At 43.6% G+C, this 13870-nt stretch overlaps 1 protein-coding gene across 2 annotated transcripts in view; it reads left to right on the forward strand.

Annotated features, from left to right (window-relative positions):
• RAB3GAP1 (RAB3 GTPase activating protein catalytic subunit 1) overlaps positions 1 to 13870 on the forward strand; it is a 245296-nt gene that overhangs the window by 66916 nt on the left and 164510 nt on the right. For both annotated transcript variants that reach the window (XM_073634286.1, XM_073634287.1), the window contains exon 9: positions 7324 to 7405. In XM_073634286.1, the coding sequence (XP_073490387.1) occupies positions 7324 to 7405 (82 nt within the window). The remainder of the gene's footprint in view (positions 1 to 7323; positions 7406 to 13870) is intronic.

Genomic DNA, 13870 nt, shown 5'->3' on the forward strand with positions numbered 1-13870 from the left:
AAGCAAAATCCCGGACGCTCCGCCCAAAGTCAATACAAGGAGGCAGGCTGCAGAAGAATCCCTAGGCTTAAATGCAGCGACGTTGGCAACCCTAGATGAAGTTCCAAAGGAGGGTCAAAGGGAAGGAGTTATGCCAACAAAGAATGATATAGCAGAGATGTTTGCCAGGTTGGAAACTTTTATTAGAGCGGAAACAGACGCCATAAGAGGGGACATGGGCCACATTCTGAGAAGAGTGGAAGAGGCCGAGTTAGCAGTGGAGAGCCAGAGGACTGAAATAGGAACTCTGAGATCCCAGTTAGAGGAGATGCAGCGAGAGCAGAGGGATCTAAGATATAAGTTGGAAGATCAGGAAAACCGAAGTAGACGAAAAAACCTGAGAATCAGAGGCCTCCCAGAACCACAAGGGGAGGGTGAAGACCTACAGGAGAAGATAGATCAAATATTTGGAGGCCTAATCAATCTGGAGGACAAGCCCGTTAAATTAGATAGAGTGCATAGATTGAGAAAACCTGCTCAGATCAGCAGGGAAACGCCTCGGGATGTGATAGTGAGGTTTCATAACTACCAAGACAAAGAAAAAATCAGGGCAAGTCTGAGAAATAACCACTCATTGAAATATGGGGAGTCCAGTCTACAAGTTTACCCAGATCTGGCGAATGAGACTCGGGCAAGAAAAAGAGTCCTCAGACCCCTACTGGATCTGCTCAAAGAGCGAGAAGTACACTATTCTTGGGGCTTCCCAGCATGTTTGATTGGGAAAAAAGATGGGCGCTTAGCGACATTAAGGTTCCCAGAGGAGACCCAAAACTTCTGCCGCAAGTTAGACATTCCACTCATAGAAATCCCGGGATGGTGGGAGAGAGGGAGAGGTCAAAATGTTGCTGAAGACACACATAACTGGAAGCCGGTGTATAATAGGAGAGGTGTATAGGAGCGAAGTTGTAGCTAGGTATCCTGTGCCTAGTGGATTAGAGAGTCTTGTGCGGGTGGAGAGGGGGGGGGGGGCGGGTGGCGACGGGCTTCGGGCCCGGAGCCATGGGGGGGGGGGGAGTTCCGGGAGGGTGGTGGGGGAGTGGGGGGGGAGGGGGGGGTCGGGCAGTCCCTGGGGCGGGATGGGAGATGCCGGGGCTCTCGCACTGGGCTCAACCCTTGAGGGGCCATCCATAGGGCTGGGTGGAGAAGGCGAGGCCATGGTCAGTAGGGTTATTGGGAGTTGGGGTGCTCCTATGAGTAGGGGGGGAGGGAGGGGGGGGGCGGTGTGGTGGAGGGGGGGAGGGAGGGCAAGGGAGGGATGAGACCAGTACAACCTTATTTGTCTCTTGTGGCAGCTGCGATGGAGTATTGAAAAGTAGATAAATGGTTGGAATCAGTTTGATAACCTACAATGTGAGGGGACTCAACTCGCCCATAAAATGCGCTAATGTAATGAGCGAGCTGAGAGCCAATAAAGCTGAGGTGGTTTTCCTCCAGGAGACTCACCTATACCTGGGGAAAAATCAGAGGATTCTGTCAAGGGACTACCCGTTGTGGTTCTATAGCGACTCCCCGATAAGGGGTGCAAAAGGGGTAGCGATCGGCTTTGCTAGGGAAACCCGCTTCCAGATAGAGGAGAGATTGTCTGACCCGGAGGGCCGATTATTATTTTTGAGGGGAAAACTAAATGGCGAGTTATATACTTTAGCTAACATCTACTGCCCCAATAACAACCCAAGTAAATATCTAATCGGAGCCTTACTGAAGTTAGAGGGTTTCAGGAGAGGGAGGACGGTTCTGGCAGGAGACTTGAACCTATGCCTTGAACCGGGCAGGGATAGCGCGTCGCGTGCTCGGGGGACTGGAGGGGTTTGGTTGAACAAACTCAAAAAAAAACTACATCAGCTTCAACTAGTTGATGCTTGGAGGATGCAACATCAAACAGTATTGGATTTTACATACTACTCCCCCGTGCACGCGACGTACTCAAGACTTGACTATTTTCTCACAGACCACAGATACTTAGAGGAGGTCGAAAGTACAAATATTGGTTCCATAACATTTTCGGACCACGCCCCGGTGACATTACGGATTAAGCAAAATAAGCAATCTCCCCCGTTCCACAATTGGAGACTAAATGAAGATCTCCTTCATGATAAGGAAATAGACAAATTAATAAATGATGAACTGGAATTCTATTTTAGAACCAATTCCTCCAAAGAAGTATCAGAAGCAATGGTATGGGAGGCCCATAAGGCATATATTAGGGGGATAATAATAAAGGCGGGGGTGGAGAAAGAGAGAAGGCAGAAAAAAATCTTGAGCACTCTCCAGGAAGAAGTCAAAAAACTAGAAAGGCAGCATAAAGATTCAGGGGAAGGAGGGACCTTGGGAAAACTACATGGGGCCAGGGAGGCCTTGAGACAGCAGATAGAGGCAGAAAACCGTAAGAAATACAATCTAGTCAAAAAAGAAAGATATGTATCTGGGAATAAACCAGGCCGGGTGCTGGCTAGGGCATTGTGTAAAAAGAAAAACAAAAACTACATCGATAAGATAAAGACGAAATCAGGAGAATATAAACATAAGGATAAGGATATAGCACAAACCTTCCAGGAATTTTATGGGGAACTCTACTCAATAAATATAAAGGATAACGATATAATAAGAGAGCAAAAGCGAGAAAAAATAATTAACTACCTAAAAGATACTGGGATGACTAAGATAACAAAAGAGGAGAGTCTCGTGCTAGATGCCCCCATTACAGAGGCGGAGGTAAGGAAAGCTATCAAGGAGACCCAGACAGGAAAGAGCCCTGGCCCAGACGGGCTGACGATATTATATTATAAGAAATATCAAGAGCAGTTAGTACCAAAATTATGTACTTATATAAATGAGATAGGAACGAGAGGGGAGATGAGTAGAGATGCATTGGCAGCCACTATAGTGTTCATTCACAAGGAGGGTAAGGACAACACACTATGCTCTAGCTTTAGACCTATATCCCTTCTAAACAATGACACAAAAATCTTTGCAAAAGTTATCGCGGGTAGAGTAAAGCAAATAATTGAAAACATTATCCATCCCGATCAGGTGGGGTTCATACCAGGTAGGCAAGGAAGGGACAACAGTATCAAGACGCTATTGATAACCCAGGAAATTAAAGAGAGTGGGGTCCCAGGTCTACTGCTATCTATAGATGCTGAAAAAGCATTTGATAGAGTAGACTGGGACTTCATGATAGAAACTCTCAAACAAGTAGGTTATGGGGAGAGGATCTGTAGCTGGATAAAGGCACTTTATTCAAAACCATCGGCGAGAGTAAAAATAAACGGGATCTTATCCGAGCCTTTCAGTATGTACAATGGCACAAGACAGGGGTGTCCAATCTCCCCAATGCTCTTCCTGATGGTTTTGGAGCCCCTCCTTGCCAGAATAAGACAGGACCCGGATATTGGTGGGGTCAACATAGGGGGAATCGAGTATAAGCTCGCTGCTTTTGCGGACGATATTCTGCGCTATATAACCAACCCAAGAATCTCCCTCCCGAATGTCCTAGCTACATTAGAAGAATACGGGAAACTGTCTAATTTTAAAGTAAACACCACCAAATCAGAAGTTCTAGACATTAACCCAAAAAAGACAAGTGACTTCGCTTATCAAAAATATTTTCCCTTTAGGTGGGAGAGGGAAGCCTTAAAATATCTAGGAATCAAAATCACACCATCAGTAGAAGAGTTATTCCAGGCCAACTTCATCCCGCTTTTAAATGAGGTTAAAGTAGGACTAAAGAGATTACAACAGGGGCAACTGTCGTGGTCGGGTAGAATTAGCTCATTTAAAATGGTTTTATTACCAAAAATTACATACACATTGCAAATGATCCCAGTGGCTCTTCCGTCTGGTTACCTCAAGAGGTTGCACTCAATGATTCTAAAATTCATATGGAAAGGGAAAACCCCACGGATAAAATATGACCAATTAATAAACACCAAAAACAAAGGGGGATGGGGAGCACCTGATATCAGTAAATATTATGAAGCTATTGCACTGGGGAGGGTAATAGATTGGTTTAAAAACAAAGGTAAACAATGGGTAGAAATTGAAAACAATATTAGTAAGATAAAACTGCACAAAATAATATGGTACGCACCAAAATTAAGAAAACAAGACACAAAAATGCACGAAATCACTAGACATGCACTTGGAGTATGGGATCGGGTACATAAAAGGGAACATTGGCAATACAACTCACCACTAATGTCATTGAAGGAAGTAGATTACTTTCCACCGGGAAAGGAAGAATGGTTTGGGAAATGGCTACTAGACGAGAACTTGCAGTTAAGAGATGTAATGGACCGGGGGAAAATCTGTTCATTGCAGGAGCTCAAGAAAAGAGGAGATAGGATGATAATTAACCCATGGCGTTATGCTCAGTTAAAACACTTCATAGCATCCTTACCGCAACCTATCAGAACAGTGAATAGTCTTCTTCCATTGGAGAAAATATGTCTAGAACGGAACAAAAAAAGCGGTTTCTCTAGAATATATAAAATATTGGTCGAGCTGAAGAGAATAGATACCCTGCCCTTTATAAGTAAATGGGAGAAGGAGCTAGGTTTAACATTTGCAGGGACAGAAGTGGATCTGATAGTAAAGCGTCTTTTGACCACGTCAGTTAACTATAAAGTCCTAGAGTTAAATTACAAGTGTTTAACCAGAATGTATATGACCCCGGATAAGATGCATAAAATTGATAAGGATAAATCTCGGCTTTGCTGGAGGGGATGTGGCGAAATCGGGACGATGGCCCATGTGTGGTGGTCGTGTCCTGAGATAGCGATTTTCTGGGATGAGATTAGAAAATACATTAAAGAGATTACAAAGTATGATTTACCAAGGGACCCCAGGGTCCTCCTGTTCCACCTGAGTGAGATGCACACGAAGGCCTACCTCAGATCACTCCTTCCTCACCTTATTGATGCAGCTAAGAGCCTAATCCCCAATAACTGGAACAGAAAAGAAAGGCCAACCATGAGGGAATGGTTCAATAAAATAAATGAGACACAGGATATGGAATATCTAAGGTTCAGTGAGGGGATGAAAATGGAAGCGTTTAGGTCCAAGTGGGGAGAATGGGAAAAATTCAGAATTTCTCTCAAAGCAGCTGAGATATGGTTGTTGTGAGGGCGTCCTAAAGAACATAATAGAACATAATAATATATATATTAAAAAAAAAAAAAAAAAAAAAAATAAACAGGAGACATGAGGGAGTATGGTCTCGGGGGAGGGGGGGGGTCAGGGAGGGTGGCATGGGGTGGGGGAGGGTGGCTAGTATGGTATTAATGGCCTATGCTGGAATACTGGGATAGTGGGGGGAGGGATGTAAGTATGGAATAGGTATGTTAAGTAATCCCCCAATCAATGCAAGACTTTAAAGCCATAATGATGTGACGGAAAAGGGAGGTATTTTTCTTGAGCGTCAACTTGAAAAAAAGTTACTCCCATGGTACACCCTCTCGCTGATGTGGCAAAAAAAAAAAAAAAAAAAAAAAAAAAAAAAAAAAATGCAAGGAAGCCAGCTTCCAGAATGATTTATCATAGAGTCTGGAAAGCTTATGTATCCTGGTGTGAATCCAGGGGTTGGCATCCCAGGAAATATGTCATAGGTAGAATTCTGAATTTTCTACAATTAGGATTAGAGATGAAGCTGGCCTTGAGTACCATCAAGGGCCAGGTGTCGGCCTTATCAGTGTTGTTTCAACGGCCGCTTTCTTCGCATTCTCTGATCCGAAACTTTATACAGGGGGTGATGCGCCTTAATCCTCCGGTTAAGGCGCCCCTAAACCCCTGGGACTTGAACTTGGTTCTATCGGTGTTACAAAAACAACCTTTTGAACCAATACGTCAGATTCCTTTGGTCTTACTGACGAGGAAACTAATTTTCCTGGTAGCTATCTCTTCTGCTAGAAGAGTATCAGAAATAGCAGCTCTTTCCTGTAAAGAGCCTTACTTGATTATACACAAGGATAGAGTGGTACTGCGCTGTACCGGTACCGGTACACCGGTGGCTTTCCTGCAGGTTAGCTGCACTAAGCCACAGACTTCTATTATATCCGGAGGTTTTTGGTGCGCTTTCAAGAAGATGTAATAGAAGTCTATGGCTCAGTGCAGCTAACCCTCAAGAAAGCCACAGGTGCACTGTGGTGCGGGTAAACTGCAGCACATTAGTGTGCTCAGGGCAGTAAGGGCTTTGCATTTGCGTTTTGGGGGGGTTGTAGAACCCCCACAGTTCATTGTGGCCTGCGGCCAGTTTCCAAATCACTAAGACCCCTTTCACACTGAGGCGCTTTACAGGCGCTACAGCGCTAAAAATAGCACCTGTAAAGAGCCTCTCCTGTCTCTCCATCGGGCTTTCACACTGGGGCAGTGCGCTTGCAGGACGGTAAAAAAGATCCTGCAAGCCGCATTTTTGCAATTCTGTGGAAGCAGTGTATACACCACTCCTAAAGCGCCCATGCCCATTGAAAACAATGGGGCAGCACCAGCAAACTGACGCTGCATCGGTGCTTTGCGGGTGGTTTTAACCCTTTTTCGGCTGCTGGGGGGGGTTAAAATCGCCCCGCTAGCGCCAGAATAGTGCTGCTAAAACTACGGTAAAGTGGCCCTTCCCTTCCCTTCCCTCCAATCAGCTGTCAGAGCTCTCCTCACTTCAGCTCTCTGCCGTTTTTTTTTTGTGTTTTTTTTGACAGCTCAGACAAGCTTTGTAAATCCAGCACTTTTAAAAGATGTAGAGAAGAGATGACTGCAGATAAACAGGTACAACTTATATATGAGGACTTGTTTAATCTCTATGTATTACCTGTGGCCAGTAACATTACTGGGTAAGTGTAATGGTTTACAACCACTTTTAAGTGGCCCTTGCTTTTCAAAAGATTGAGCACCCATGATGTAAAAATAAACCTGACCTAAGCTGGAACTGAGAGGATCTCTATTTGATCACTAGGGGTGAACACAATGGGGTTTATTTACTAAAGCTGGAGAATGCAAAATCAGGCTCACTTCCGCAGAGAAACCAATGGCCTTCCAGGTTTTATTGCCAAAACTTAATTGAACAAGCTGAGGTTGGATGCTGATTGGTTTCTATGCAGAAGTGAGCCTGATTTTGCACTTTCCAGCTTTAGTAAATAAACCCCCCTATGAACCTTCACTGCATTGAACAGATCTGTGTGCATGTTCAGGTTACTGATTGAGCCGGTTATTTTGCTGCAATGTATGTTGTGTGTGTATGTATATATAAATATATATTATGTATTAATAGAGACACGGTTATGTCTTTTATAATAGACATTGATGCTGTTATTGGTGGAGAAGTTGGAGGACTGGAATTTGGAAAACTTCCATTTGGCGCCTGTGAGGACCCAATAAGGTGGGTATAATGGATGGGGTGTGTGTGTGTGTGTGTGTGTGTGTGTGTGTGGGGGGGGGGGGTTGTTTTAAAAAGACTTATTTTTTTGTTAGTAGGAACAACTTCTTTTACCAAACATACACTATGAATGGACAGATGGAATCTGGTTATATAAATCTGAGCTCCAGCTTTTTACCTTCTGTCTTCCATGGTAGTCCCGGCTCATCTTCTGCACTGACATTACTTATAATCCACAGAACACTGTGAGCCTCTCATAGAATTCATTAGAATCTGCAGCCAGTGAGATAGAGCCCACCTCATTTACTGGCTGGACGATAATCGCAAGCGAATCCAGCAGGCTGGTTGTACCCAAGTTGATTGATGGACTTGGTACATTCAACCTGCCCACTAAGGGTTCGAATATTGGCCGATTCCTGCTGAACCGGCTGAGATTCTAACCATGTATGACCGGCCTATGGGCTGTTGGGAGGAGTACTGAGGCAGGGTGCTGTGATGTTTTCAGGAAGTTGTGTACAACAACCTGCAGACCCCTTCCACCGTCCATGATCTGCCTGCAATGCATAGAGAAGCACAGTGGTAAAGCCACTGGGTCTTAAACTATTTAATATCATTAGCATGTTGGGCAGCGCAGGGGCTAGGGTCGCCGGTTCAAATCCCAACCAGGGCACTACCACCTGCCTGGAGGTTGCATGTTCACTCTGTGCCTGCATGGATTTCCTCGGGGTACTCCGGTTTCCTCCCGCGCTTCAAAGACATGCTGGTGGCCCTAGTATATGTATGAATGTGAGTTAGGGACCTTCAATTATAAGCACCTTGAGGGTAGGGACTGATGTGAATGTACAATATATATGTAAAGTGCTGCGTAAAATTGACGGCGCTATATAAGTACATGTAGACAGGGAGGATCCAGGAAATGCTAAATAAAGGCTTATTAAACTTCACCTTTAAATCTGAGCTCCAGCAAACTGCTAAATGCACAAATGAAATCACATATATGGGAGCTTTTTTTACCTGCCAATGAATTTGTATTGCTATCTTTCCACCCCTAAGATTTACACATATCTGCCGCACAGCACGTTCCTTTCACCATTGTTTCTAGTGTATGGAATTGTAAATAACTGTGGTAGGGGTATTAGGATGGTCAAACGTTTAACCATCTGTACTGCGTCCATTATATTCACCAACAGCTGTACAAGTCCAAGTGCCTGTCTGATTGCATATAATTGAAATGCATTGTTTACCTAGGTCCTCTCTGCATACTTTTGGTAAGTCTGAAGGGAGATGTACAACCTTTGTACAATCAGATCATAAGGTGTATGGCTCGTTGTAACATTTTTAACCACTTCAGCCCCGGAAGATTTGGCTGCTGAATGACCAGGCCATTTTTTGCGATTCGGCACTGCGCTGCACTTCACTGTAAACTGACAATTGCACGGTCGTGCGACTCTGCACCCAAACAAAATTGTTGTCCTTTTTTTTCCCCCCACAAATAGAGCTTTCTTTTGGTGGTATTTGATCGCCTCTGCAGTTTTTATTTTTTGCGCTATAAACAAAAAAATGTGGCAATTTTGGAAAAAACACAATATTTTGTACTTTTTGCTATAATAAATATCTCCATTTTTTTTTTTTTTAAAAAAGTTAATTTTTTCTCAGTTTAGGCTATGTATTCTTCTACATATTTTTGTTAAAAAAAAAATCGCAATAAGCGTATATTGATTGGTTTGCGCAAAAGTTATAGCATCTACAAAATAGGGGATAGATTTATAGTATTTTTATTATTAATTTTATTTTTTTTACTAGTAATGGACAATTTTGACACATTTTTGGGACCATTGGCATTTATACAGCGATCAGTGCTATAAAAATGCATTGATTACTGTAACAATGTCACTGGTAGTGAAGGGGTTAAATGTGTTCCCTGGGAGGTGATTCTAACTGAAGGGGGAGGAGACTGACTAGAGGAAGTGACGGATCGTGGTTCCTAGCTAATAGGAACACACGATCTGTCACTCCTCTCAAAACAAAACAGGGAATTGTGTGTTTGCACACACTCGTCCCTGTTCTGTGTCTCCTGCTCACGATCGCTCCTGGCCAGCGGTCATTTCTACCATCGTCCACGAGCATCAGCACCCCCGCTGTGCAGCGGCGCGCACGCGCCTGCTGTCCTGATCCCGCGAGCCGGCATATAGCTAGCTGTTCACGGGATCGTGCCGACCTGCCGCAGTAAAATGACGGCGGCTGGTTGGCAAGCGGTTAAAGTGGTTATAAAGGCAGAAGGTTTACCTTAATACATTCTCTGCATTAGGGTTAAAAATAAAATCCTCTGTGCAGCCCCCCCCCTTTATACCTACCTGAGCCCGATCGGACAAACACTTTAACCACTTGACCTCCAGAAGATTTACCCCCCTTTAAAGACCAGGCCACTTTTTGCGATACGGTACTGTGTTATTTTAACTGACAATTGCGCAGTCGTGCGACGCTGTACCCAAATACAATTTTTGTCCTTTTTCTCCCATAAATAGAGCTTTTTTTTGGTGGTATTTGATCACCTATGTGGTTTTTATTTTTTGCGCTATAAACAAAAAAAGACCATGGAAAAAAAACAACAATATTCTTTACTTTCTGCTATAAAACATATCCAATAAAAATATTAAAAATCTAATTTCTTCATCAATTTAGGCCAATATGTATTCTGCTGCATATTTTTGGTAAATAAAATCCCAATAAGCCCCGGTTCACACAGGGGTGACTTGTCAGGCGACTTAGCCGCCTGACAAGTCGCGTCCCGTTCTGTACTACGGAACCGTTCTAATAGGAGCGACGCAAGTCGCTCCGACTTAGAAAAAGGTTCCTGTACTATTTGTGGGGCAACTTCAGGCGACTTGCATTGACTTCTATACAGAAGTCATTTTGCAAGTCGCTGCTGAAGTCGTGTGCAGGTCGCTTCGGTGAGTCGGCCTGCAAGTCGTGTTGCCCCTGTGTGAACCAGCAGTTAGGGTATATTGATTGGTTTGTGCAAAAGTTACAGCGTCTACAAACTATGGGCTATTTTTAATTTTTTAAAATTTTTTTACTAGTATTGGCGGCGATCAGCGACTTCGAGTGGGACTGCGATATTGCGGTGGACAAATCAACCACTAACTGACACTTTTGAGACACTTTGGGGACCAGTGACGCTAATACAGTGATTAGTGGTAAAAAAATATGCACTGTCACTGTACTAATGACACTAGCTGGGAAGTAGTTAACATCAGGGGCGATCAAAGGGTTACATGCGTGCCCAGGTTGTGCCTACTCACTGTGCGGGAGGTGCTTTGACTAGGGGAAGGCAATGATCCATGTTCCTGCTTAGCAGAAACCCAGGATCCATGCCTTCCCTTCTGACAGAACAACAATCTGCCTTGTTTACATAGGCTGATTGTCATTCTGCCTGTGCCCTGTGTAATCTGCGGGTGCCGGCGGACCTCGAGTTTGTGGTGCCCGCTGCTGGGCTCCTACTGTGTGATCATTGTTGGGAGCAGATCGCCGGCGGTACGCACCCCAGACCCGGAAGTGTCCGATCACATACTAGGTACGTGATCTGGAGCAGAGCGGGCGCCCTGCCGCAGTAGATCTACGGTGGGCGATCATGAATTGGTTAAACTTCTCTAGCAAGGGCGAGTGTGAATGTTTTTTTTTGAGTGCTGAGGCATATGATAGAAAGCAAATGCCGAGATGTTATTGGACTATAGCTCTTGCTTTGCACTTTGCAGCTAATAGCGAAGTTAACTGTTATGTGCATATGCTTTTTTCTTCATAATTTTCAAAAATGAGTTTTCTCCAATGGATGAAAGACATTGGTAGAATGCTTTTATATCAGCAACAGGGTGCTTCTGCCCTCTGCTGGCCTCTGCTGTTTAGCTCAATTTTACACAATGAGGTTGATTTACTAAAGGCAAAAAACACTTTGCAGGTGCAGTTGCACTAGTTTTTCCTGGAGCTTAATGAATGTGGTGAAGCTTCACAATGTTAAGAATACCCAATCAGGTGCCAGGAAAATAAACAGCATTTTTGCCTGCACATATTGATGATGATTATGGAAATCAGCAGAGCTTTAAAGAGGAAGTAAACCCTGGTTTACTTCCTCTTTGTTTCCCTGCAATGGTAAAGCATAATGGGCTACTATGCATCGCATAGTAGCCCATTATTTGTCACTTACCTGACAGGAGACTGCGATGTCACCACTGTCCCCTCTTCCATGAAGCGTCCATCTTCCTTCCGGGTATCGCTGCTCTGGCGCTGTGACTGGCCGGAGCAGCGATGACGTCACTCCGGCGCATGCGCACATGAGCCGTCAGTGACGGCATGATCACCCTTTCTAATGGCACACTCAATGCGCCTGTGCCGCTTTAACCGTGTAGGTTAAGGAGATATTTCTTGTACCTACAGGTCAGCCTTAATCTAATTTTTGTCAATTATCTGTAAGATGCAATATGGCAATCTGGAAGCATTCTGTACACGGACGGTGTACGGGGGACACCCTCCAGAAATGTAATTTCCAGCTTGTGTGATTGGCCTACTGATTTCCCCAGAAGTCTGCACTAAGATACAAGTCAGATTTCAGGCGTCCCCTGCAACAAAAATGTCGTTTTGGTGAGATACTCTGAAAGGGAAATCATATATAAAGGGGAAGCAGACTCTGCCCCTTTCTCCATTAGAGCCCTGCAGGTGCAGCTGCTGATTGATAATTATAAAGTCACTGCCATTCACATTCACTTGGACACAAAGAAACATACAGCTATTTCTTCAGAATAACAAAAGGTAGGAATCTGCAACAACGTTTGTTAAAATCGCTGCAATGTTCATAGATCACCCAGAGGGGGGAATGCTTTTTTCTCAACAAAAGTGGAGTTACGCTTTAACACATTCACAAAGCTCCAGGGAATACGAGTGCAACTGCACTTGCAAATTGCTCGGTTTGTTTGCCTTTAGTAAATCAACCCCAATGTTTACAGCACTGACCACTGAAGCCAAGTAATTGCCATTTGTGCATTCATTTATTTTTTTTTGTTTGTACCTCTTCTGTTCATTGGTTTATTATTTTGTTCATTAAATAAAAATCAATCTGTTATATTTAATTTTGCAGTGTAGGCCATCGGAGATGTACACGTTTCACCTACTGCGCCCTCTAATGGCAATTCATGCACAGCCTTTTACATTTAGCATTTACCTGCTCCTACAATCAGTGATGTTATCGGCCTCTTTTCCATAACCGTTAAATGTTAGCTGAGGAAATGGCTCATTGACTTTCCTCCAGGGTAATCATGCAATATAAGTGGACAATGTGGCCACTTGCACAGAAATCTGACCTTTTTTTAGGCTAAATTGCACATTGAAATCACCAGATTAAATGATACGTTAGACACAATAATTGGTGCAACCTGTAGGTAGGTTTTCCATCTTGTGAGGAAAATATATAAGTGGTGAATAAATAGATGCAGACTAGGAAATTGGTAAGAAATCTAAATGACCGAGCTTCCAGGGTGATATTTTAGATCGCCGCAATGTTCTATGTTTCTGCTCTTATACACTAAAGTGTCAGTATGCTCCGCTTAACCGTACCTGCGATGATTCTGAGCCTGCTGAGAGTGGCAGACTGGCACTGCAGCTAGCGGTAAGCTGTCTGCCACCTCTGCGATGAACAAAAAAAAAAAAAAAATTCTTACTAATTATACATCAAATGTTCCTACTTTTGTGCCAAGCACCCACTTAAGTCTGTGATCATATTTGCAGGTATTCTTTCCAAATGATGATTCCAAAATATATTGCTTAAAAGGCTTCTCCACTTTAAATAGGAAAAAAAAAAACACCTCTCTCGTACCCCCTTAAAGTGACCCCATTGCTAGCGTAATATCACTTTTGCCAGCTTTCCCCTGTAAAAATGTTATACTTACCTGTCTGACATTTGATCATTGCTTGCCAGACAGGAAAGTACACAACCTAATCTTTTGCAGGGAAAAGCTGGTGGAAATCTCTTATACAAGCAACATTGTCACTTTAACATATGTACTTGATGTAATACTAAAGTTATATTAAAGTGTCCTTTTTTTTTTTTTTATTTATTAAAATAATAAGCATGTTATACTTACTTGCTCTGTGTAGTGGTTTTGCACAGAGTAGCCCAGATCTTCCTCTTCTCGGGTCCCCTGCCGAGACTCCTGGCTTCTCCTCCTGCCAAGTGCCCCCATAGAAAGCCGCTTTCTGTGGGGGCACTTGTGCTGGCTCACTCCCAAGTCTCAGTATATTCATATATTGACATGACACAGACAGTGGAGCTCGGCCCCACTTCCTAGTCCTAGAAATTGATTGGCAAAAGCAGGAGCCAATGGTTCCCGTGGCTATCAATATGCCCAGTGAAGAGGGGAACTGCTGCAGTAAAAAAAAAAAAAAAGTTTAGTTTTGAATGGCTTAGATGAGAAATAAAAC

This window comes from Aquarana catesbeiana, linkage group LG06, assembly GCF_042186555.1.
Source record: "Aquarana catesbeiana isolate 2022-GZ linkage group LG06, ASM4218655v1, whole genome shotgun sequence".
NCBI lineage: Eukaryota > Metazoa > Chordata > Amphibia > Anura > Ranidae > Aquarana > Aquarana catesbeiana.